Consider the following 26,801-nt stretch of genomic DNA (forward strand, 5'->3'; position numbering starts at 1 on the left):
TCTCCACCATTTTAAGCTTCTTCTTCTCCACCATTTTAAGCTGCTTCCATGATCGAAAAGGTGTTGTATGTAATGGCGACTCTTGCTCACTGCCCGATCGAAGCAAGTGTCGATCCATTGGTCTCACGAAATAAGAGAACATAACGAAGGGCGACCCTCCGCTTCAAGCTCCTCATTTCCCAGTGGGAGGATTCTCTCTTTCTCGGTTGTAAGCTCCGGCAGGGCCTCGATTGAACACATAAATTCAGAGTAGTGACAGAGTGTTCTAGTTGCAATGGCATGAGGCTCAAATTCTTCTATTGTTTTTGTTTTGAATTAGTTTACGTGTTATACAGTTTTTTGTTTATACTTGAAAGCATGATTCTTCCATTTTTAGGATAAATGTGCTTCTTTTAATCATGTTTGTCAGTAGAGTTGAATCTCTTTATATATATACATTAGCAAACATACACTAGGGTAGATGCCATTAAAATAAGTGGAGTATGGTAAATATTACTGCTACAGCTAAAATGACATCAATTCCATAAACTTTCAGTTTCGCTTCCTTAGTTACCTTTTGCCTTTCATGTAACCTTTTACTTCCTTCAACTTCTGTCATTAGTCCATTGAGTCACTGAGTCAACCCGATTGAGTCAACAATCGTCGGTGTAGTTCCAACCATGGTTTTAAATTTCGACCGAAATCTGAAATTTTGGACCGAAATTTGGGAGACCGAAACCGAAATTTGGCAAATGAGACACATTGGAAATGACAAAAATACCCCTCAACTCAACTCAACTAAGCCTTTGTCCCAAACTAGTTGGGGTCGGCTAATGAATCCTTTAGAAAAATTTCATGAAGAAAGTGAACAGATCTACCCGGTTCAAATTGACTAAGTCTAATCCTGACACTAGTTGGGTTCGTCTACATGGATCATTTTCTTACATTCTATCATATCCAAGGTCAATACATGACATGAAAATTATCTCTACTAAAGTTTATATCATTCTTCTGCTTATTATTATACTCAACTCAACTCAACTCAACAAAGCCTTTGTCCCAAGCTAGTTGGGGTCGGCTAAATGAATCCTTTATAAAAAAATTCATGAAGAAGGTAAAAGGGCTCTACCCGGCTCTAATCCTGGTTCTAGTTGGGTTCTTCTACGTGGATCATTTTCTTCCATTCTATCATATCTAAAGTTATGTTCTCTGTTATGTTCCTAGCTATCAAGTCTTTCCTCACTGTTTTTACCGATGTTATTTTTGGTCTACCCCTACCTTTTTTTACTCCTCAATTTGGCACGAGTCACCTCTTCTCACCGGAGCATCCAAAGGCCTACGTTGGATATGTCCAAACCATCTTAAGCGGTGCTCTCTCATCTTCTCCTCGATTGGAGCCACCCTCACCTTTTTACGAATGTCTTCATTTTTAATTCTATCTAACCTTGTGTGGCACATCCATCTAAGCATTCGCATCTCCACTACACTTATCTTATGCACATGCTGCTTTTTGGTGGCCCAACATTTTGGGCCGTACAGTATGGCTGGCCTCCGAGCTGTCTTATAAAACTTTCCCCTGTGATGCAAAACTTGATGAACATAGGAAAACCACCGAAATTTGGCGAAATTTCGAATTTCGAGAATTTCTGTCCAAAATTTCAAGAAAATGCAATTTAAAAAAAAAAAAAAAAATGTTTCAAAATTTCGTCCGAAATTTCGGAATGAATTAAATAGGCTTTTTAATTATTATCAAATTTCGACTGAAACCGAAATTTTAAACCATGGTTCCAACAAATGTTCGTACTTAGTTCTATTTCTTTGCCAGGGTAAAATGTGAGTTTATCAAAACCAATCAACCCAGTTCAAGGCAGTTTGGCCAAAGAGAATGGGATCATCACACAGGCAACAGGACAAGATTCTTTGTGCTTTCATCAATTATTGATTTAGTTAGTCTTAGTCCCCGTTCGACAATGCTTCTCATTCTCTGATTTTTGGTAAAGTCGGTTTTGGCTGCCTGCTCATGATCAAACAAATAATCTCAAATATAATGATCTTGTAACCAGTACAATTTAAGTAGAATAGTAGTAGCTCCTTAAACAGAGTGAATTAGCTATCTCTAAAAAGCTGATAGATAGTCACAGAATCAAGCAAAAAAGTACACATAAATTGCTTTCCTTCAGCTGAGCTACTGCATTCCATTCTATAGATTTATTATATCCAAATGTACATAACAGTACAGGAATACATAACGCATGCAACTATCAATGCAGTTACAAGACGACATGCCACGTGTGATACATCAACATCATTATCCTTGTTTTGTAATATACATAGCATTCAAAAGAAATGAAGTCGGATAGGCTTATCAAGTAGATTACCTGACTAGAAGAATTTCTACACCACCATCTCTTACATGTTCACTGAATAATGTTATATGATTCTGCTTGGCCTTTAGCACTCCCATGGATGATATATGACTACAACAATATAGCCATACTGCAATAAGTCATTATCCTCAACTAAAATGAAGGCTCCATCAGTCTCTTATCTTCACTCAGAGAGTCAATCTTCTTGAACCCCATCACCTATGAAAACTCGATCACAGAGAGGTAACCTGTTCTTTTTAGTGGGTATACCTTTGGTAAAGACAGACAAAAACCATGTATCTCGGTCCCGAAGCAGTACTCGGTTACTACGAAGTTGACTGTGCCAATGAGGCGGTTGGCAGTGGGATCATGGCAGAAGATAAATTCAAAATGCTTTATCGCTTTAAGGTGATGCAAGTCTTTAGGGAGATGGAACTAGTCTACTTCTTGAGAGCAAAAGCCAACAGTGCCTTGCAAGAATCTTGAACCCGTGCTGATAGAAACTTCTCTCGCATCTCTCCTTAGACAGTTATCTTACAACTTACAACTCAGTAAGGTTCCCACTGTCTCCTTTTTTTTCTCCAAAGAAGCCATAAGCAATGGGTCCAATGTCAATATTCAGAGTTGCAAAGCTAGATCGGGTTGCTGGGAATCAACCAGAATGCTGGAAGACTGCCGAACTGGAGATCCAGGGGATGACTGGAAGACAATATTCAAATCTGGGGGAAGCATGTCGGTTTTCTGCCTTTGTTGGGTATGTGGGACAAGGCCTTGCCATGGAGACCGCACTTGAAATCTTGACAAGTTGGAGTCCGTTGCTACAAGTTGAGGGAAAACCATCGGTCTAACGTTTCGAACCAGTGGTTCTTGAGAAACATGGACAGGTTGTGGAAGTGCTTGTGGGGCAAACAAGTTTTTCTCAGACTGCGAAGTCCGAGAAGCATTCTCATGAAATTGAGAAACTGTTGGAGTGAGTTCCCGAGTTGGGTTGTAAAGAGATGCAGCTGAAATTTGCATTTTGGGTATGTCTGAACTGTCTTTAGGTTTCACAGGATGGAGAGGAGCCCCAATGGACATCCATGTACGGGCGGCAGTGGCACTAGCATTGGGATCATCTCTTCTAGATAATGGCATGGATGACATAATCTGTGTACCATCAACTGTTGTTGAGTTTGAATATTTTGTCTGGTTTGGCAATTTTCCAGCAAACATTCTCATCAATTTCACGGGATCATCCAAACCTTGCCCATTATTAACCTGGGGGAAGTAGCCTGGACCTCCTGTCTGGTGATTAGAAACAAAATCCAATGAAGTAACAGCCACTCTACCACTCTCAGAACTTCTCACAACTTTCCCATTAGGCAACCCTCGAGTGGGAACACTTGTAACAGGAGATGAGTCACTTGCATCAACTTCCTTCAAGAAAGTAGTGTTAGGCTTCGCAAAATCCATGTTTGGAGAGTTTTTCTGTTCCCGATACATGACATTTGCAATGGACTTGGTTCCAGAAACACCACCAAAGATGCTCTCCTTTGGATTAGCAGGCTTCCTAACAGCGTTCTCCACTGTTAAACCCAAAGGAGTTTTGACGCCCAATTTGACATTCTTTGGACCACCCTCTTGTACAGTCCTCCACTTCTCCCCATTGTCATTCTTTTTGAACTCAGCCTCACATCGCAAGTGTGCATTGTAAGATGGCTGCATCTTGGTATGGTTTTCAAACGATAGTATAGATGTTGGAAGTGGTTCATATTCCCCAATCCACCCACGACCAAATCTGTACCCTACAGGTAATGCCTCCTCTATTCGCTTCGAGGCCACTTTCCAAGCAACAGGCCCAAGAGTGGCTGCAAAGCGAGCCAAACTCCTTGCATAGGAATGATCTGCATGAAGCCCAACCTGGTTCAGAAAATTGAAATCTGGTGAGAATAAAATTCAAAATTGTAACGTAAAAAGTTGATAATTTGTTACATACAGCAACCAGTTCCTTCATTTCACTTTCAAAGGTGGCAAAGACCAACTCAGTTCTGGCCACAGGTTGATTTGATACATGGTAAGTTGCACGGCGATGTTCAACTAGCACAGATAGCTTCTTCCCGGATTTAGACGGGGACCCTTTTACTGAAAAATAACACCAATCAATGGTACAATTGTCATTAACTCATTATCCTGAAAACCATGGAGAGGACAGAATTGAAAAGTTGAACTAGGATAGGATAACCTTTCATTTGGTCAAAGTAACCATGTGGCTGGTGTATGATAAAGAAATGGATTAGTATTAGACATGTTTTTAGGTGTGACTTCTAGGTTCAGATGGTTGCAATCATCCCCTAAGCATCCTATATGGTTTCTTTAGAAATAAATGTGCTACATAGGGATGCCCATGCCCATATCCATATATTTTGGGAATTAGATCTAAATGGAAATTTTGTATACCTGAAAGTTCCTCTTCCTTCTCCAGCTTATTTTCAGTCATGAAAGAATTGCCATCAGCGGGGCTATCAACATTGCCAGACTTCTCAAAATCACCGGGTTGTGCTGTATTTGACCTGGTGCACACATCTCCTTTAGTGGTAAGAGTGGCATCCAGGTCCATATCAGAGCCAACAGGTTCCTGAACAGTCCTACACAAGGACTTTATTGACTTTGAAACTAAGGTGGATCTTGTTTCTTGGAGAGACTTGAGGTCTACTTCGGTCCCTCTTAACTCCCCAAATTTCTTTCTTGCTAGATCTTGAATGGAACGTGCCTTTCCAGAACAATTTCATGACATGACCAATAATGATAAGAACAGGATAACAAAATATGAAATCAATAAAATAGTGGGTTAGAAGGAAAAATAACTGAATTTTAAAACTTACCTGTCTAAAGTATATGGTTTCTGGTGCATTGTATTGCATCGCATTGGTGCAAACTAGAAAGACATCATTCTGCAGGGAGAGTCACCCAAAAATTCATTGCATAACAATATGAAAACACATCCTCCCATTGTGCATGCAAGAAAGGATATGTGATGCAACTAAACTAAATCAATGTACCATTCTGAAAAAAAAAACTAAACTAAATCAATGTACCAGAATAGTATAGAAAACAAACAGTGTGGCATACAAAATTGCAATTTTGGCCTTTATAGTAGGCCTCAAGAGACAAAAAAGACAAGCAAGATGGTTTGCATCTACAACAAAAGCACAGCACAGGAGCGACCTCATGAACAAATGGCAAAAATTACAAAGGAATCTGCTCCCCAATAACCTAGCCCACATCTAACAGAAAGAATTGTCTCCATTGCTGTTTTCTTTTTACTTTTTTCCCAAACCATATGTAGGCGTTAACCCCTATTAAGTCTTAACTATTTTACATAATACTAGCTGATGCAATCAAGGCGAGGTTGCTTCCGGTATTATTTTTGGTAAATAATGGAACTTACTGCAGAAGAATGAAAAAGGCAAAAGTGCGGAGGTTGCCCACCCCCAATAGGTTACTGATTAGGCATACTGATAAGATTTACACACGGGGCAAAGATTGACCAGTTCAAAGATTATCTCAAATTCCACTTTTTATGCTTCTATGTTGGCTTCCCTCAATATATACTCAAGAACCCCAAGCCAGAAGATAAGTCCCACATTTCATCAAGGAGCATAGCCAACCTACAACCTATAAAAGCATTGATGCCAAGTAATAGCATTACTATTTACTAGAATACCCCTCCACTATAAGCCTCCATAATTTTCCTAACAAAAGATCCTCGATTCTTCAAGTAATGCCCATCTATCTTCCCATATCTTCATGAAGCTATCTCAGGTAATCTATCATTGTCAGTTCATCTAAAACCTAATGGGAATTCTCATCACCGATATTCTTTCACATAACTTGATTCATATATTGCTTCAAGGTTTGTACCATAACTCCTTTGCTACTACCTTACTCCATCCAAAAATCCACCGCTCTAACACCCTAATCAATGCAACATTCTATCCCCATGAATGCTTAATGCCACAAACCTCGAAATGAAACCTGACGGTTATCTTTGCAAAATTCAATCACATCACAGTGAAACCCCATACTTAATTAATAGAGCTATGAATATTGCAAAAAAACAATACTGTAAGCTGTATCATAGAATACTTGCATACTTTACTTCTTGATACTGTTGACATTATACTTTTTGTAGAATGCATATGTGCACAGATCTCATCATATTCACTCCAAACTTGTATTTGAAAATACACAACCCATATACGAAATAAATAGATAGTAAAAAAAAAATGGTGTATTCAATAACGATTGTATGCCATTCAAAAAAATAATAATAATGACTGAAAATTTTGAAGAAATGCTTTGACAATTTAAGGAGAGTCTAAAATATGTAAAATATAGAAGATTTTTTTTTTCCATTTTTTTTGTTGTTGCCGAGATTGCAATGTTTAACATCCTTCTCATCCTAATGATTTGATTCTCCAGTTAGCTTGGTTTGAACTTGAACCCGTGTTCTGCAACTCAACATTCAATCCGTAATTTGTTTTTGTAGTTTCTTCATTCAAGAGTCTAGTTTGCTCGAGTTCACTCCACTTTGGTTCATATCATATATTAGTTTGGTTAAGTTGTTTTCCCTTGGTTCATTTATTCAGTAGCTTTAGATCAGTGGTTCAATTCGCATCTTTAAGAAAGTTGTCTATAAACTCACATAGATTTACAGCAAATCAAAGACATGATGATTCATAAATGAATATAGATTACAATGTGGATAATTCATAGTTACCAGGGTGGGAAACAAATTCAGGAAACGAGACATGAAACGGAAACGCGTGAAAAAAATATAGGGGAAATGAGAAAGTGATAGAAAATCGTATGAGAAACATCTCAGGAAACGCATTAGATGCGTTTCAGAAACGATAGAAAAAAATATATGAAACACAAGGAAAACACGAATTATGTGGTTTAGTAGATTTAAAATTTGTTAATTTCAAATTTCTATTTGAATTTTTCTTATTTTTATTACAATATGAGAAAAATGTTTGTGCGCCGCTATATGCGCTCGAGCGTCAAAACACATGGGCCCCACATTTTTGGGGATGATCCAAAGCATTCATTAGAAATGTCCTTACATAGATAGGGTGTGTACCAAAAATCAGCTCCATAGGATCATCCTAGGGTGTCCATTTGTGGAGGTTAAAATGGACAGACACTGTTTCTCCATAAATATGCCCATTTTTTCCCTCCACAGATGGAAGGCTTAGGATGATCCAATGAAGCTGATTTTTTGTGGACACCCTATCTATGTAAGGGCCGACTTTCAAATGAATGCTTTGGATCATCCCACAAATGTGGGCCCCATGTGTTTTTGAAGCTCGAGGTATTAAATTGTTGGAGAAAAATAGTTTAGAGTCGGTGGTTGTGGAAGGGGACTCTCTTAACGTGATCCGGTGGCTTAAGGGATCCCTCAAACACCGTTGGACGTTTGACAGCTTCTTTGATGAGATTAGGGATCATTTGGGTTTTTCATCCATTATCTTCTAGCATGTTCAAAGATATGCTAATGAGGTGGCTGATCGCCTTGCTAGGGAGGGGGTCTCCAAAGAGGAGCTGGCGTTATTTGATTCCCTTCTTCGTTGAGTATTTTTGTTTTGTTTTCATCCTTTTCCCTTACCATCGTTCAGTTTCTTTTTCTTTTCTCTCTTACTTCTGTACTGACCATCTCGATCCTTTTATCAATGAATTTGGCTACCATTAAAAAAGAAGAAGATATGGAATGCTTCAAAACTCCACACATATTTGTGGATTATCTTAAATTTGTCCAAGCATAAATTTCAAACATTCATATATGTTAGTATTGACCACAATTTTTTCTGTCAATTTAATAATTTGTAGATGGGCCATGTGATTTCCATAATCAATCTTATAAAAACCCTACCTTTGCCATTAGTAACCAATACTTTGGTTTTTACCCCGCACCTCTTGTATTTAACAGTGCTTTGTAATTCACTATTCCCGAGAATCAAATATTATTGTACTTAATAGGCTATATATCACATCCATAAACCACTTCAAGATTACAAAATGCAAATAAAATCCTTTCTTTACTGATTCCAATAATTGTAATTTAGATCAGGTCTCAAAATAAACAAGGCATTTGTATAATTTACAATATATATCACAATTTCCTTGCATTTTATTATAGATGCCCATGTAACATTTTCACTCTTTTGACGGACCTTTGAAACTTCAATTCATGCAAAAAACCAATAGATGGAAGTATGTAACATTTGCAACTTCAGTTTTAGCTTGTACGCAATTTGCAGTGTTTCAGTCAGAACATGAACAAATTTGGTCTCCACATCAAATGATCTCACCTTAATAGCTTTCAAAAGTAAAGGTACAATACAAAATTCGGTCTTAAGTGAAAGCAATTCTGCCGCATACGAAAGTATTTCTCCCTGACTGTACGTAACAACAACATTAATCCCTTGACTATTCCTTACATTTGTCCACCCAACATCCATTGTAGAAGCCCTAAGTACTAGTCAGGTGTATCTTATCAATGCAAATCTTTTGAAACTTTTTTCTCCTTGCCCAATAACTTCATCTGTGCCTTTCAAATGAACTTCATGCATATTATATATCATGGTTACCATCTCTTAGTGAGCCTTAGGACACTGAAAAGAATAGCATAAGCACATAAGCATTGGAGGATTTTGACGCTTTTTAAGCCTTGCTTGTTGCATAAATTTCTCCTTATCAGGTTTATGCTTTTGATTCCTCTTTAACTGCATGTTTATGCTTTTGACGATTATTATTACTCGATGATTTCCTTGTAATAGGCGTAGGCCTTGTTTTTCAATATCTTCAATGCACTTCTTTATTTGCAAAAGGATTAACAATTGTTTAGCAATGGTTTACACCATGATAGATCAAGCTTCTTCCTGTCTTAACTAATTAGCGTTCCATAGGAATGATTATACCCTCATGCACAAGTTGCAGTAAACACTTTGCCATCGCAACTTCTTTACATAACAATAATTTTTCTTTGTGGCCACTCCAATAACTTATGCTTCTTTCCTTATAGGTTTTCATCAGTTGTGACACTGTTAGATGCAGTACATAGCCTAACTGAAAACAATTCACATATGAAATTGAAATTATGAACTCAAATAGAATCTCAAGACCCCATAAAACAATTAATAGTCGTATCCACAAAGAAGAACGACAAAACAGACATATCCCGTTGAAATCACATAAGATACTGACCTCAAACTGTTCCAAGCAAGAGTAGGCACCAGTTGAAAGTTTCTTCCTTATGGTGCCAAAGTCCATTGGATGCTCAATTATGTCATGATAGTCAGGAAGCTGGAAAAGAAGTAAAGACCAACTAAACAAACCACAAGAATGTATATAACCTCTGTTTTTTCGGGAAATTAGTATTAGTTTTGGCCCTTGAAATACCTCTTCTGGATCCACAGGCTCTGCATAAACACCATAAGTGTCTTTCCTACAGTGCGGATGAGAACGAAAAAGATAAAATGTCAGAGAAAATCAGCTCAAAAGAGAAAAAAGGAATAAAATGCCGAGGCAATGAGAATCTAAAGAACTGATAGAATGTATTCACTCACTTCTGAAGCTTGTCGAGAATGAGCTCCAATAATTTCCTCTCTGGGAAAGGCATGGTGGCTGAGGGGGATTCAGCCAGCGTGCCTGACACAATTGCAAAACATTGAGACATTGAGAAAACAGACAAAATTAAGAAGAAAACATAGTAAAAGAGACTTAAATGCAAAAGAGAAGAGGAGATTAAACAGACCTGGAACAGAATCGGTTTCTTTCGGAATTCCATTTCCCTCTCTTCCCTGGAAAAATACAGCATTAAAACAGAGCAAACCAGATCTCAAAATCAGTAAATGGAAATGCAAAAGAGCTATTGAAATAATCGATGCAATATGAAACCCCAAAAAAACAGAAAAATACAGGAATCAGAAAGAATCACTTTTTAATTTGAAATGGATCAAAACATGAGTAAACCAGAACTCAAAATCAGCAAAAGGAAATGCAAAAGAGCTCTTGAAGTAATCAAATGTAATATGAAACCCTCACAAAACAGAAAAATACAGGAATCAGAAAGAATCATTTTTTATATGAAATGGATCAAAACATGAGTAAAACAGACCTCAAAATCAGCAAAAGGAAATGCAAAAGAGCTCTTGAAGTAATCAATGTAATATGAAAACCTCAAAAAACAAAAAAAATCAGGAATCAGAAAGAATCACTTTTTTCCTGAAATGGACCTCAAAATCAGCAAATGGAAATGCAAAATAGCTCTTGAAGTAATCAATGTAATATGAAACCCTCACAAAACAGAAAATTACAGGAATCAGAAAGAATCATTTTTTTTTTCTGAAAATGATCAAAACATGAGTAAACCAGACCTAAAATCAGCAAATGGAAATGCAAAAGAGATATTGAAGTAATCAATGGAGTATGAAACCCACACAAAACAGAAAATTACAGGAATCAGAAAGAATCATTTATTTTTTTTCTGAAAATGATCAAAACATGAGTAAACCAGACCTAAAATCAGCAAATGGAAATGCAAAAGAGCTATTGAAGTAACCAATGGAGTATGAAACCCACACAAAACAGAAAAATACAGGAATAAAAAAGAATCACTTCTTTTTTCTGAAATGGATCAAAACATGAGTAAACCAGACCTCAAAATCAGCAAATGGAAATGCAAAAGAGCTATTGAAGTAATCAATGGAGTATGAAAACCACACAAAACAGAAAAATACAGGAATCAGAAAGAATCACTTCTTTTTCTGAAATGGATTAAAACATGAGTAAACCAGACCTCAAGATCAGCAAAAGGAAATGCAAAAGAGCTCTTGAAACAATCAATGTAATATGAAACCCTCAAAAAACAGAAAAATACAGGAATCAGAAAGAATCATTTTTTTAATGGATCAAAACATGAGTAAACCAGACCTCAAAATCAGCAAAAGGAAATGCAAAGAGCTCTAAAAGTAATCAATGTCATATAAAACCCTCATAAAACAGTAGAAAAATACAGGAATCAGAAAGAATCACTTTTTTTCTGAAATGTATCATAACATAAGTAAACCAGACCTCAAAATCAGCAAATGGAAATGCAAAAGAGCTGTTGAAATAATCGATATGTAATATGAAACCCTCACAAAACAGATAAATACAGGAATCAGAAAGAAAATAAATAAATAAATTCTGAAATGGCCTCAAAATCAGCAAATGGAAATGCAAAAGAGCTCTTGAAACAATCAATGTAACATGAAACCCTCACAAAACAGAAAAAATACAGGAATCAGAAAGAATCACTTTTTTATTCTGAAATGGACCAAAACAAATCAGAAAGAATCAGATCAAGAGAGAGATAATAAAAGAAAAGTACATATAGAAAGAGAACAAGAGAGAGAGAGAGAGAGAGGAGTAAAGATAAAGGTGAAGAGAGATCAGAAACATGTGAGTGTGTTTTTGGCTTTGACAGAGTTGACTACATAGCGTGAGAAAAAAGACATTTTTTTTTTTCAAATCAGTGACAGAGTATGAGCTGGACTGGTCTCCCATTCACCAATCATCTACCATGTTTATATTTACCTTGAGATCATCATCATCATCATCATCAATGTCATCAGATCCATCATGACCATCAACATCATCACCATCCACGTCACCATCTCCCTCGATTTTCCTCTTCTTCAATGGCTTATTTCCATTCTCATACTCAAAAGAACAAGAAGATGATTTTTGAGCTCTGAGGTGGGCCACAGTAGACCGAATGTTACCAAAACCTGTTTTTTTATCTTCTAATACTTGTGATGTTTTGTTGTATGAGTGTGAGAAAGGAGGGAGCTTCAAAACGAGCTTGATCTTCTTTTTTCTCCTGTTTTCGGATTCGGATTCTGATTCGGATTCTTCTCGTCGGCGACGGAGATTCCGTCGAGATGTGTCAGATTCCGGTCGCCGGAGAGCGAGATCGGCTCGAGAAGGTCGGCCTTTCTTTTTTGGTTGTGGTGGTGTTGAGTTCTTCTTCTTCTTCGTCTTCGTCTGAGTTTTCTCCCCTTTCTTCGCCGAGCAGACCGCGATCTTACCCATCTCTGTCTTTCACCACACTCTCTCTCTATTTTTCTTGCTTTTGATACTTTACCTTTTCGTTTTGCCTTTTTTTTTTTTTTTTTTTTTACTGCCAACGCAAACGCTGGTGCTTTTTTATTGATGGTTGGGAGAGGGGAATGATTATTTATTTGTCAGCTCAGTTCAGTGTAGTACTGTAGTTCAAATTATTAAGAACGCTTTATACGGTACTGATTTTGGCACTACCTTGTCTTAATAATTGCACGAAATTAGCTGCTGTTTTCTCTTCTGGTTTGGTTTTTCAGTGCTTTTTGGGAACTGTAAAACTGTAAGAACGTTTGAGAAGAGGTGTTTAAATAATAAAGGGATAATTACATTTACACCCCCTCCAGTTTCTTACACATGCACTTCAACCCCTGTAGTTTAAAAAGTGACAAAACATCCCCTCTAGTTTAAAGGTTCCTCCATAGATTGAAGGGTTAGGATGATCCGATGGAGCTGATTTTTTGGGCACACCCTATCTATGTCAGGACCCATCAAATGAACGCTTTGGATCATCCAAATACTGTGGGCCCATACTCGAATCCAAAGCGTTTGGTAGTGTTTGGATTCGGGTATGGGCTCACATTATTTGGATGATCCAAAGCGTTCATTTGATGGGTCCTTACATAGATAGGGTGTGCCCAAAAAATCAGCTCCATCAGATTATCCTAACCCTTCAATCTATGGACAAACCCTCAGCTGAGGGGGCAAACCTTAAACAAAACGAAACTAGAGAGGATATCTTTGTCACTTTTTAAACTATAGAGGTCGAAGTGGATGTGTCAGAAACTAGAGGGGGTGTAAATGTAATTATCCCAATAATAAATGACAAGTTGTGTTAGTGGAATTATCACAGTGACAATATCAAGGGAAATGCCTAACCCCAGCTTACCCATCAAAAATTTTAAAAAAAAGACCATGTGGGCTGCCTCATGATGTTCCACCACATCAACGGTTTGGATCTCTTGTACATGCTCCTTATTCACCTTGCAGGATCCCAAAATTTTACCTCTTACCATTGATGGTAAAAGTGATTTACAAGTCGTTCTCATCCGGTCGTAGGACTAGCAAATTTATTTACTGAGTGAATGGCTCATGTTGTACAAATAGTGGGACCCATCTTTATTCATTTCAACTAATAAATGGTTGGGTGGGCCCGCTCTGTTTTTTAGCATTTATTGAAAGAGAAAATAGATCCAAGTGGTGGGATACATGAAAATGAAAATGTTGGGAGGGGGTGCCCCGTTCATATCATATCAGGTAGGTCCCATCAGTAGCTCCGTAGAAGCAGACCTCATTAACATCAATTACTATCCGTCTTCACAGTAAAGCCCGTGGAAATGTGGAATGTTTCTCATTCTTCTCTCCCTCCGGTCTACACCCGGCACAACTAGACCAAACCGGTCTCTCTCATGAACGGTCCACCCCATAGGATGATCTAAACCGTCCATTTGATAAGCCACAAAGTAAATAGGTTGCGCCTCAAAACTTCATTTCCATAGGATGATCCTAGCCCTCATTTGATGGACCTTACACTTCATTTTGAAAAATATGGGTGAAGCCTACAATTGGGCCTTAATATTATTGTACAACCCACACCATAGGATGATCCAAGACGTCCATTTGATGGGCCACAACGTAAATAGGTTGTGCCCCCAAAATCATTTCCAGAGGATGATCGCCACCCTCCAATCTATAGATGTTTCCATAATATGTAGTTTCTACTTAGATCGGAGGGCTTGGATCACCCTATGGAAATGATGTTTTGGGGCAAATCCTATTTAAATTGTGACCCATCAAATGGACGGTTTGGATCATCCTACGGTGTGTGCCATACAGTTCATTTTGAAAAATATAGGTGGGGCCAACCTTGTTCAGAGATTTCAACAAATTAATTGTTTGGCCCACCAACTGTTCATGTTTTGAACGGGGGGCGGCCGGGGCCGGGTCGGGGTATTGGTTGTAGACTTGGGGGATATCACTGCCCTATGAAAATCTTTGGAACTGAATGCGACTTGCATCTAAGAAAATAATCTCATTTTTTTGTTGTTGTTGCACAAATGGCAGATATTCAAGATGATGCAGGCAAAAATAACTTCTTCCCCTCACTTCTTCATCAGCTCTCAAGGAAAGAATCTAGTCTGATATTTTAAAACCATCAAGAACATGTGGTGGTCAGTGGTCACTGACTAGAAAAATCTCCTTGGGCCTTTTCTGATGGAATTTTTCTTTTCTTGGACACACAATTTAGAAGGAAATGATCTGATTGTGGTCAATTTAAATAGATATCAGTGAAAATTGAAGGTTAATCTATATAAAAATTGAATAGGTTTGGTTCAACCCATCTTTTTTCGTGTGTAAAAAAGGAAGAATCTTTTATAAATATTTTTTCCTTTCTAAACTTTTCCAAAAAATTCCTGCAATCTAAACTGGACCTTGGTCTTCAAATTTTATTTCCGCCATAATATTTGTAGCAGGGTTTCGGACAACATTTCTCGAATTTTCAATTTTCTCATTCAAAACACCTAAAAAAACCCAGTAAAGAAAGGTTTCCGAATATAACCTAAGTTTTAAATGTTCCATCTCCAGTCTTGTGAACTAATTGATGAGAATGTGACAAGTTAATCTCTGTATTTTAATTGTGCGTATTCAGCTTGGTCTAAACAAATGAACCGATTTGTCGGGTTCAATTATATGATGATGAGCACTTTAATAATTCATTTACCTCACCAATCACTTCTATACACCACCACGCCTACTACTTCCACTTCCTAAAACTTGGAAGTTTCTCATTTGTATCTCATTCACTATCACACTAGTTGCAAGTCCCGGGTGTATTCGTTGAGATAGAGAAAAAGATAAGTGTCGTTTGGGTTTTGACTCTTGCTTAGGAATATGAAACGTGTTTGAGACGTAACGGAGAAAAATAAGATGGGTTGTCTAACCAAATCGGTCAAAGATAAATTATCAACAACATAAATATCGATAATTTATTGATTAAAGCATTAGTAAACCTGCCATGTAATTTGGAAAGAGTAACTTTTAGAATTCCTTGTGGTATTATCCTTAAAAAAATACATTTTTTAAATAAGGGAATGGAAGCGTTTTTTAATTTCGGGGTGTCACGTGGGGGTGCCACGTGGTAACACCCCACCTTACCACATTCAGTTTATTGATTAAGGCATTAGGAAATATGCCGTGTAGAAAGAGTAACTTTTGGAATTCCTTGCGGTATTATCTTTAAAATAAACCGTTTTTTTAAATAATAGAATGTGAGCGTTTTTAAATTTTGAGGTGCCACGTGGCGACACCCTATCTTACCACATTCAGCTTTATATAGATATGGATAGATCTGTTCTCTTAGGATTTTTCTAGGGGCGCAACTTGGGTGGGATCGGGTTGAGCTTTTGCCAAAAAATGAATTGTAACCAACCGAACCCAACCCAATTTGGGGAAAAATCGGCCCGAGTTGCACCCCAGATTTTTCATAGGCAATTCCGCAGTAAGTCATTTGGCAGCTAACTTATGCAGGAGAGAACAGCCACCTCAAATGACTTAACTCAACAGGACAAAATCTGCTAAAAGTGAACCTGTGTGGCTTATTCAGATTTTGTCTTATTCATTTTCATTCATCTGAGGTGGCTGATCTCTCTTGCAAAAGCGAGCCGCTAAATGGGTTTTTGCAAAATTGCCTAGCAAATCCCTATTCTTCTCTTTACTAGGGACGTACAGCCATACAACATGTTGCATATAACATATGAATGACATGACCATAAGGCTCTTTTTTTTTATTGATAATGACCATAAGGCTATTTGCTGGGTAACATTTCAAATTGAAATGTATTTTTAATACAAGGAAAAACATTAAAAAGCAATCAAGAGCAACCAGTGTCGATTAAATCGATTGAAAATATGACAGTATCAGCATCATCCAGTTTTCCCAATGACAGATTGTCATAGAAATACAAGCAAAATGAATTTGGAGAAAAGAGGTTGGTCACAGTTCCAATTAAACCAGATAATGCGTAGATACTAAACCCAATTAACATTCTTGAAGGCCAGTTCCATATCCAAAAAATTTCATGAGGCAAAATGTACAGCAATGTGTATAGAGCAAGGTGTCCGTGCCCTCACTTGATTTTCTCAATGATGTCAGAAATGACTTGATCCATGTCGAGATCCTTCATTTTCTTGAAAGGTCGTGGCATGTCCTGAAAATAAAACACACAAGCAAGGAGTGAATTTCAGGACCCCATGTTTTCTGACAAATGATATGGGCAATAGAAGCTCGGCCAGCAGCAGTGAATTTCAGGACCCCCTGTTTGTATACCCATGTGATAGGGTATACAAACAGGTTGCCTGTATTTTAGGTGATGTGGCCATTTCAAACTGAGCATGACCCCCTGTGACGGATCATTTGTGCCTGCAACTAGGTTTAGTCTTTCTCATATCCAATACTTACATGCCCATATATTCCCCTTTGGTCAATGCATTTCCAAAACAAAAACAGAAGGCAACAAACATAATGAAAAGATGCAAAACATGTTCACACCCATGCCAGAGTTTAAGAAAAGTTTAAACCCCAAAAAATGTAATTAGTAGCAAAGAACAAAAAAAGATGGAAAAAAATAGGAAATTTGTGGAAAGAAGTACTGTTTTGGTGCTCTATAGGTAACATTAAATTTGTGGAAAGAAGTACTGTTTTGGTGCTCTATAGGTAACATTAGCAGAACATGTCATGCAGTCAAAGATGGAAGAAAATGCACAAAGCAGAAAATAAATAGGAGTAAGGAAGAATACATAGATTGAACAATACTTAAACAGGAGTGTTTGCACATCAAAAGGTAAAAGGCACTGAAATTAAATCCAATGATCATTCTAAAATTCATCCCAGTAACATCATGTATATAGAGTCCCATCAAGTATGAATTAGACTTAAAGTTGTTTTCAACTAGAACACAATTTGTTATCACAAAAATCAGTTGCATAAATCAACTACTGCTCGAACTCTCTAGAAATAGAATTGAATCCAACTTGAATACAATGATAAATCCTAATCTAACCCAAACTCAAAACCTAATAATCGTTTCCAAGAGACATAAAATTGAAATCAGAAACTAAAACAATTAATGGTCTAATTTTCATAAATAATCGCATTGCTGTTGGTTGCATGAAAGGGTTATCCACGTCATTTTATTCTTTGTCCATCATTAAGGGTATTTTATTCATTGGGAACAATACAGCCTATATGGATTAATATAAGGCAAAGGGGCTCTAGTCTATTCCTTGTGTTTTTTCACACAAAGCTTTCTCACTTCTCCTTCATGCTATCAAAGCCTCTCCTGGGCTAAACTTTTTATTTCTTTTCGTCTTCATCCCAAACGTCTGCCAGGGCAGCCAAGGTGAGGAGTGGAAGACAATATTGCTGTTCGTCTTCAACCCAGATGTCAGCCAAAGTGAACACAAAAGATAGCAACCTCTTTTTCAAGGGGAAATGGAAGGCAGTTGCAATTACTAGGGTTGTTATGTCAAGTGGCGTGAAGATCTAACATTCTTTTTCTCCATTAAAAAGCCTCTGCAAACAGTGGTAAGCATTTTGGGTTTTTTCTGTTTGGTGTTTGATCTTTTGCTTCAAGGGAGTTTGCTGAGGGTTTCCTCCTTTTGGGCCATTTTTTAATCCACAAAGCTACCGGTAGAGTTTGTTATCCTACTTCCCTTGTATGGGTGCCGAAAGAAAATGAGAGAGAGAGAGAGAGAGAGAGAGAGAGAGAGAGAGAGAGAGAGGGTTGGAAGTACTTGACCAAATTTGAATACTAGTAACTCAAACTAGGTAGTTAGTTCATTGAGTTGCCACTACAACGTCTTTTATTTAATTTTCACAACATCACCATGTTTTAACAATTCAACAAATTCAGCACTTGTTTTCTTTTTTAATTAGCTTGGAGAGCTTTTGGGAACAGTAATACTAATAAGTAATAACCATTGGCAGGTGTTTAAATAATCAAAGACTAGATGAATGAGTGCAACTATCAAATATGTGAGTGGAAACACCAGTAGCCTAATCAGAATTGCTTTCAAAATTTCCATTTAATTTGAGAAATTCACATTTAATTCGAAAATAGCATAATGCGTATATCATCTCTCTATTCTTCAATTTCCATGTTGAATTTTAGGAGTAGAAAAGAAATCTTAAAGCGAAAATCACTTGAGAACTGTAAGAAAAAACGTCTCCGTATCAATACGCTACTGTTTGCAACATTACCTCAGTACTGGTGAGCAGGAAACTTAATCTGGATCGTAGATCATCAACTTCAAGTCGGAGTAATAGAGCCTGGGAAAGAGTTCCCGGCACCGAAATCCCGGAGCAAAAGGACCGAAACCAAAATAATGATCCCAAGGAAAAAACAGAGCAATCCGATACGCATTTTCAACCAGAGGAGTTCGTCGGATCCAGATCGTTCTTCTCCCAAGGGTTTGAGCTCCAAAATGACATTCTTGATGAGTGCATCTAGAAGCTTCTTTGATAGGATATCACGATCGGAAGAACTCACGACCTGAAAACAAGCACGGCGAAGGAAATCCACGACGACCTCAACCTCCACATTCTCCATTTTTCCCTCATCAGATCCGCCGGATTCCTGAATTTCCCTGATTCTCTCGCCGGATCCTTGATTTCCGTCGATTTTCTCTCCGGATTTCTGACTTCCAAGGATTATTTTGCCGGATTCCTGAATTTCGCTGATTTTCTCGCCGGATTCTTGATTTCCGTCGATTATCTCGCCGGATTCTTGTTCTGTGACGGCGATGTCTGGATCGAGTGAGAGAACATCTGAATGTAATTCCGCGAGTATGTTCTGCAATCAGCAGAGCATAGGAATGTGAGAATTGAAAACTGGAAAGTTTGTTTTGACGGCAGTAATGGCGATTACGGAAAATTAGGGTTTAGAACATTACCATAATCTCTATTTGTCTCTCCTCCAAGCTGGGGTTTGATTCTAACCACTCGGGCAAAGCCTCCTTCGTCCGACGATTTGCAGATTTTTGGCTGTTTTTGGATTTCATTTTTGGTGCGCGCGCGCGCGAGAGAGAGAGAGAGAGAGAGAGAGGGCGTTTTGGATGATGTGTTTTCCGTTCTTTAAATAGGATGGGACAAGAGGACTACTTAAAGAAGCAACAAAAACTAGGGGTGCAAGTTTGGCCCTCTCGTGTCGGGGTTGGAGGGCGGGTCAGGGTTCATTTTTTTTAGATCCTAACTCAGGTCGGGTTCTGGGTTAATGCCTTGGGTATCCTGATCCGGCCCGACCTTAAGTTTTCTATTATAGAATTGAACCATCTGTGCATGTTTCTTTTGCTAATATTTTTTATTATCTTGGATTGATGTTTCTTTAGATTATTATTATTAATTGTCTCTGTTGCCTGTCATGTTGTTGAATTCATATTGTCTTATTTTGTTCTGTTTCTCTGTTTATTGATCATTTTGTTCTATATGATTAGTGGTTGCTTTATTTTTGGCACTCTTAATAGGTATTTGCACTAGGGTCAATTAGGGCCGGCCCGGCTCTGCCTAGTCAGGGCGGGCCAGGGCCAGCACTGAGCCCTGTAGGACGGGCAATGAGTTGAGGTTTTTCGGCCCTGACTCAAGGTCAAGGCCAAGATAATGGGATCCAGGGTTGGGCAAGGGTTTTCAAAAACCCGACCCTGTTGGTGTGAGGACTTAGGAAGACTATTCACGATACATCTTGCTAAGTCCCTGTTCATTTAAGATCATACGTCTGCACTCACAATTGGCTGTCATGATCTTAAATGAACAAGGCCTAAGTATTTGATGATTGGGACCTTTGATGTGATGGTCAACGGGACCCTTCAAAGTACCCATGCAGAAGGGAGATGAAGCGGGCCTCTTAAAGTTTTCAATTGAGAATGGGAAATGATATATTCCCCTCACTCACCGATAAAATCCCCCCTCAACGTTAAGTCTTAATTACACAGTTTGAAATTTCGACCGGTTAACACTGAAATGACAGAAATCCAAAATATCCGAAACGTACAAAATTTCGGTAATTCTCACATAAAATATTAATTTTTGTATTCCTTTACAAAATTTCACCCAAAATTTTCTTTACAAATATTAATTCTCACATTCATTTAAGAGAATGGTTCAGTGCTTGAGGATAATTTTTTAGCGCCTTTACCCAATTTCGACTGAAATTACGGTTTCGGCTAGGTCGGAAATATATGCCGAAACCGAAATTTCAAACCATGGTCTTAAAATGAACGAGGCCTAAGTATTTGATGATTGGTTAAGCTTTAAAGGCAAAGAAAAACGTCAGGAGGTGAATTTATCCTCAAGCACTGAACCATTCTCAGAGAAAGCATTAGAGAACCATTCTCACAGAAAGCGTTGGAGAGGATTTTATCCGTGGATTTTATCCATGATTTCCTTCTTTTTAAGTTTTATTTTCCTTCGTGTTGTTCCCTGGCATAGATAGGCCGTGTCCAGAAAATATTCTCCATACGGTGATCCCAACCCTCAGATGTGTAGAGTTTTTTTTATAATGTGTCTGTCTATTTTAAACCTCCACAAATTGGGAGGTTAAGGTCATATTATTTTTTTGACTAGCAGGTTAATATCATCCTATGGAGAAGATTTTATAGGGAGTTCCACAATGGTCCTCTGTCGATGCTGCATCTTCCCAAAACCATTTAGGAACTTCCATTCACATATATCTATTTTTTCTTTCCTATTCGATTTTTCTGTGGAGAGTGAACATAACTACTTTGATGAACCTTCCCATTCTATTCAAGGTAAGTTTCTATTTCTCCTTCAAGCTACTCTTTTGCATTATCAATTTCTTATCTTCTTTTTGAACTAAGTAATATCTTATAGAATAGTATAACAATTCTCGGCTTTTCATTCTTTTTCTTCATGAAATACAACCAAGTATTGTTTGAAAAATCATCCACAAAGCTAACAAAGTAATGATACCCATCCATGGAGGTAGCAGAATGAAGAATATCAAAAGGAGAAACACTTGTTAATATTCGAAGGAAAAAAGTAGGAGAATGCTTTAACATTTGACAAACTTCGCATAGAAGAGTACCCAAATCAATTGAATTAAAGAACACAAGAAATTATAACTTTAAAGACACGGATGAAAGATGACGAAAGCGGATTAGCCACAACCAAACCCTGTTGGAACTAAAATACTACCACTACTACTAAGTGCAGGAGAACTTTTGTTCAAGAGATAGAGACCAATTGCATCACAACCACTGCCAATCTTCTCCATTGTTGCCAAGTCTTGAAAAATTACTACACCACAGGTTTTATGGTAAAACAAATTTTACGTCCATTTTTACTTCGAAAGGAACGGAGCCTAAACTACTAGCGGGCAACACGTTGGGGACATAAAGAACTGAGGAAGAGACAGGTGATCATTAACATGAAGAAATGAGGAACACTGAATCATTAATCTAAATGTCTAATTTTCCTAAGAAAGTGGATAAGGAACTACTAGCAATATGCACCTTGTTCCAGCTAGAAAATAAATTATATGAAGAGAAGAGACTGGACATATCATCCATTTGGTCTGATGCTCTAGAATCAATAATCCATGAATGATTAGATGAGGTCAAACATATATGATTAGTGGAAAGAATACCGAACTAAGCAAAAAGCAGAAGAGGTTGTAGATCCTTCCAACTGATACAGCAGGCGACTAAGTTGCTCCAACTATGATGAAGAGAAACTATCCGATGCACACGATGGAGCAAATGAATTGGGAAGGTGGTATTGTCGACTCAGAGGCTGCTGTATTGGCCAATTGGATGGACTGATTTTTCCTTTGTATTGTTCCTATTGAACTTCTGAAGCCTTCCATGCAACTCCCAACAAGTTTCCATAGTATGTCGAGTCTTCCCACAATGATTACATCACAATTTACCATTATCACATGTAATCCTGACTCTTTTTCTACCTCCATTGCCCTTTTAGAGGCTACGGATGATGAAACAAGCGGCGAGTGGTCATGAGAGAGAGCTGGTTGTGTAGGTTTCTTTCAAAATTCCTCACTCAAGACCAAGGCACAAACATCATTAAGAGAGAGAAGTATCTCTCCAAAATCTACATCTGAGTAATCTTATATTCTGTATTTAGCCCTACCAAAAAATCAAAGATATGGTTCTCTTCTACGTATTTCCGATACTGCTCTCCATCTTTCTCAGTATCCCATTCTAACATCTGATACTGATAAAACCCCTCCCAAAGACTCTAAAGCATGGACTAATGTGGACAAGCTTTCTCACCCTGTTGCAAACGTTTGATCTCCTGTCTCAACTAATATATACGTGTGAAATTCATCCATTGTGTTGCCTTGTTCCAAATCTCCCAAGCACTCTTTAAGAACTGATATCCTCCACTAATATGTGGGTGGATAGAACTGGTTAGTCATGGCATCAACATCAAGTTCTTGCGTAGTCACTTATCATAAAGTGCATCGCCTTCCTTTGGTTGCTTCACATGGCTTGTCAGGTGCCTGAGTTTCCCTCACCAATGTACATCTTGGTACATTGAGATCATTCAAGGTAATTTGAACCATCAAGCTTTACTATAGTGACCTAAATATGCATAAGATCACCCAAATTTTGATTGCCTCGGAAATTGAAAAAAATTGAATTGGTTGTAAATTTTGGTGGAAATCCTATAAAATCACGAAAATGAATGGAAACATGAGTTTTTATATGGTGCCCGACCGTCAAGTACCGTCAAAACGGTACCGCCCTTGATATTTGATCCAACAGCAGCCCACTTTTTGCTGCTGTTGGATCAAATATCAAGGGTGGTACTTTTGAAGTACCACCTTCAAGTGACTTGACGGTCGGGCATCATATAATTTCTCTGGAAACATATGCAAATGATAGAATTTTAATATGAAACTTCAAGAAATGCTCGAATAAACACAAATACACACTTAGAAATCATCAGATAAGCAAGACAACTATCCATAACGGTTTAACAATGGCGAACAACCAGTGACATGCGTTATCGTTCTAATTCAAAACATGCCACATTTCACATGTATTTTATATAAATATTTATGCATAATACATATACCACATTTCACATGCAATTCATATAAATATAATTATGTAAAACATACTAATATAGTATACTACATTACACTTACAATTTTAGTTTCAGTATGTGTTTCAGTGGGAATGGAAATGCATACATTTTGGTTATTTCGTAGTTGTTTCCGTAGAAAATTTAAAACCATGTTCTCGTATCCTTAAATACCCCATAGGTGTTTCCAGATTATCCAATTGCTTAGCCTTTTTTAATAGCAACTCATCCCTTTGAACTAAAGTAAACCTTCCAGTAGAGATCCTGCTACCAAAGATCTGATACCAAACTGATGCAGAATAAGAAGGGGAGGAGATTAGGAAATAAAGTTCAGAGCTCCTTAAATTGGATTTAGGATAAAACAGGTTCTTTGCAGTAGAATAAACAAATAACTGGGCAAATTCAACAAGTTTTAAAAGAAATAAACGAAATGGACTGACAGGTTGTAACAAGTTATTCATCGGATCTTGAATGTGACAGGCAAGATGTAACACCACGTTTAAACGTAAAAGATCTATTACCCTAAAAATGGAAAAGAAACACACTTCATACTACCAATTGACATTGATGCAACCCCCAAATCATAATCGGAAATTAGAACATGTACAAGGAGAAAGAAATGGATGGAACATGGATTTCGGGGCCGAAAAGGAGAGGAGTGATGATCTCAGCATGATGCTTGCTGATACCGAAGGTGGGTCCATCATTTTAGATCGGGCTAAAAAATGGAAACCTTGGCATTTTTAACCGTTGGTATTTGCGGTGAACTTTATAAGAATTTTTATTTGAGCGCAAAATGGAGTTTAGGAAGGTCCTATTTTGGACAACCGTATGGCCTGCAACTCAAGGTTTTGGGCTAGATCTGAGTCTGGAAAGGGAATTCAAGCGAACGAACGAGTTTGTATGAAAATTAGGCCTCGAGTGCATATGAATAAAGGGAAACAATGGGGTTGAGAACAACAAGAGCGGAGAAGACAGTAGGAAAATGACATAAAAGAAAGGAATAAAAGGTATTGCACTTGTCAACTAAAAATTAAGACAACAAATTACTTGTGAACACTGTCAATGAAAACAACCTTCAGCTACAAACCAATCTCCAGCAGCCAAAAAACATCCATACAAGAACCTTATTACCGATAGCTAAAAACACCACATCATGTTGGATAGATTTGGATGGCCTTATTGGTAAGATTGCTACCATGAGATGCATCCCTCATGGACAATTCTGGATCTGTTGGGGGCCTTATTAGAGACCATCACAGCTGTCCCATTGGCCTGTTCTCGGAAATCGTCCCCCTTGAAGCTACTCATCACCTGGAGATCGAAGCCATACTTCACGGTCTAAATCTAGCAGAGAATCTCAGCATCCGCAGCTTATGGATTGAATCTGACTCAATCCATGCCGTCAAAGCGATCGAAGGTACCCAAGCATGCCCTTGGAGGAAAATCCAAACTCTTGCCATGATCCAAAGTAAGCTCAGAAATCTAAACTCTTGGAAAATTTCCCATATTTGGAGAGAAGGAAATGCAGCAGCAGACATCCTTTCTAAACAGGATTATTTTTGTAAGGGTGATAATCTCCCCCCTAATTTTCTGTCCCCCTCCCTTGTAGAGGTCTTGTCCTTGGACTCCTTGGGGTCCCTCTATGAAAGATTGTAATATGCTTTTTTCTTAATATATCTAGTAGGGGTCCGCCTAACCCCAGCTTGCCCATAAAAAAGAAGAAGAGATATTTCTATAGCCCAACAATTAGTAAATATTTGGCTAGAAACATCTTTCAACAATTATCATGTAGTTGGCCATCGCTGTTGATTGTTCCATGTTGTGACTTGTGAGAGTGAGAGCTAAGGATAAGGAAGGTCTTACAATTGATTCTAAAAGTCCAAGCTCATGTCCATAGTCACTAGAGGGAATTTCCAGAATCAGAATGTGATTAGATGGAAATCGTAAGCATGGTTTTAAATTTCAGCTGAAATACCGAAATCCAAATTTCGGCCAGGACCGAAATTTAAAACTGAAACTGAAAATTTAAAATTTCGGCTGAAATTATAAGATTTACACCGAAACCAAAATTGTCACCAAAATTCCCACAGAAATTTCGTTTTCGGCTGAAACCAAAATTTCAAACCTGGGAAGTAAGTCCGTTCCTCTTAGGAGTTTGTTTGTCCCATATCTCCAATGAGATCTTTCACACTCATCTCTTTTAGAGAGTTTCAAATTTCCTCTGTGCAGATGAAATCAAAATCACTGGTTCAAGACCTTATAAGATGCTGTGGTGGATGAAAAAGTGAGTTATATATAGGGGATGCAACTACTTCAGCTTCGCACTTTTGATTTTGTGTGTACCTATCCCCGTCAATAAAAAAAACTATACTCTTTAATTAAATTTAGATAATATAGCAATAGTTCGCCTATGAAATCCCTGTCCTACAATCCTGCTTTCATTTAGGGAGATGGCTTTTTCACCCCTCCTGTAGGATTATACGCCCCCCCTTTTAACGTGATTTGACGTCAAAAAGCGTTAAAGTCTGCCCACAATTCCTTTAAAAGGGGGGCGCCTAATCCTACAGGGGAGTGGGGTGAAAAAATCATCTCCCATCATTTATCAGTAAGAAATATCTTCTGTTTCCTCACAAATAGCTTGAATTTGTAAATTTCGATAGAAAAGAAGTAATGAACCTTACATATGGCCCACAACAAGTGTGATGAGCTACAAGGTAAGCAGAACAATGAAAATGCATATTATTACATATAAACTGGGATGTGAAAACTGTGAACAGACAATGACACATGTAACCACCAATAGTAAGCATCGCAAATATGCTAACAAGATATTGCAGATATAAATGTGCTCCTATACAAGAATAGTATGAAGCAGGAAAGTGTTAGTTATCTACCATTTTTCTTAATGGTTTTCTAATGGTTTTCAGTGTCAGTTATCTACCATTCCCATCTACTCAGTTGAGTGCATCAAATAACAGATTGGCTCTCGACCATGAATAATGACATAATTGAGTCATTCACTTGCAAGAGAAAGAGTAAGAAAAGGACAACAGAAGAAACACAACAGTAGAAAATTTTAGAATTGTAGATTGCTTTGATTAAGTTCCACGACTTCAACCAATAAAATATTTCATGGAAAGATATTTTTGCAACAGATAATTCTCAAGCTAGCTTAATATCTAAAGATTCCAAAA

At 37.8% G+C, this 26,801-nt stretch overlaps 2 protein-coding genes across 3 annotated transcripts; both read right to left on the bottom strand.

The window, feature by feature from the left end:
• Positions 1 to 2,135: 2,135 nt before the first annotated feature.
• On the bottom strand, positions 2,136 to 12,564 carry LOC143854059 (uncharacterized). Its single transcript, XM_077363784.1, has 9 exons — positions 11,964 to 12,564; positions 10,141 to 10,186; positions 9,953 to 10,034; positions 9,786 to 9,831; positions 9,591 to 9,689; positions 5,207 to 5,275; positions 4,782 to 5,094; positions 4,321 to 4,466; positions 2,136 to 4,244 (listed from the first exon to the last, which is right to left on the bottom strand). The coding sequence occupies exons 1-9, from the start codon at positions 12,459 to 12,461 to the stop codon at positions 2,964 to 2,966; spliced, it is 2,580 nt and encodes an 859-aa protein (XP_077219899.1). The 5' UTR covers positions 12,462 to 12,564; the 3' UTR covers positions 2,136 to 2,963.
• Positions 12,565 to 16,294: 3,730 nt separating this feature from the next.
• LOC143853679 (uncharacterized) lies at positions 16,295 to 26,765 on the bottom strand. 2 transcript variants are annotated; one of them, XM_077363398.1, is made up of 4 exons: positions 19,437 to 26,765; positions 19,258 to 19,336; positions 18,745 to 19,227; positions 16,295 to 16,693 (listed from the first exon to the last, which is right to left on the bottom strand). In XM_077363398.1, exons 1-3 carry the CDS (start codon positions 19,542 to 19,544, stop codon positions 18,794 to 18,796), a joined length of 621 nt encoding a protein of 206 aa, XP_077219513.1. In that variant the 5' UTR covers positions 19,545 to 26,765; the 3' UTR covers positions 16,295 to 16,693; positions 18,745 to 18,793. The 2 variants fall into 2 exon arrangements, with proteins under 2 accessions (XP_077219513.1, XP_077219512.1); XM_077363397.1 differs by having other exon boundaries at positions 18,745 to 19,336.
• Between the last annotated feature and the right edge of the window lie 36 nt (positions 26,766 to 26,801).

Source organism: Tasmannia lanceolata, unplaced genomic scaffold (genome assembly GCF_043159265.1).
Source record: "Tasmannia lanceolata isolate RefF3 unplaced genomic scaffold, GAP_Taslan_0.1 ptg000020l, whole genome shotgun sequence".
Taxonomy (NCBI): Eukaryota; Viridiplantae; Streptophyta; class Magnoliopsida; order Canellales; family Winteraceae; genus Tasmannia; species Tasmannia lanceolata.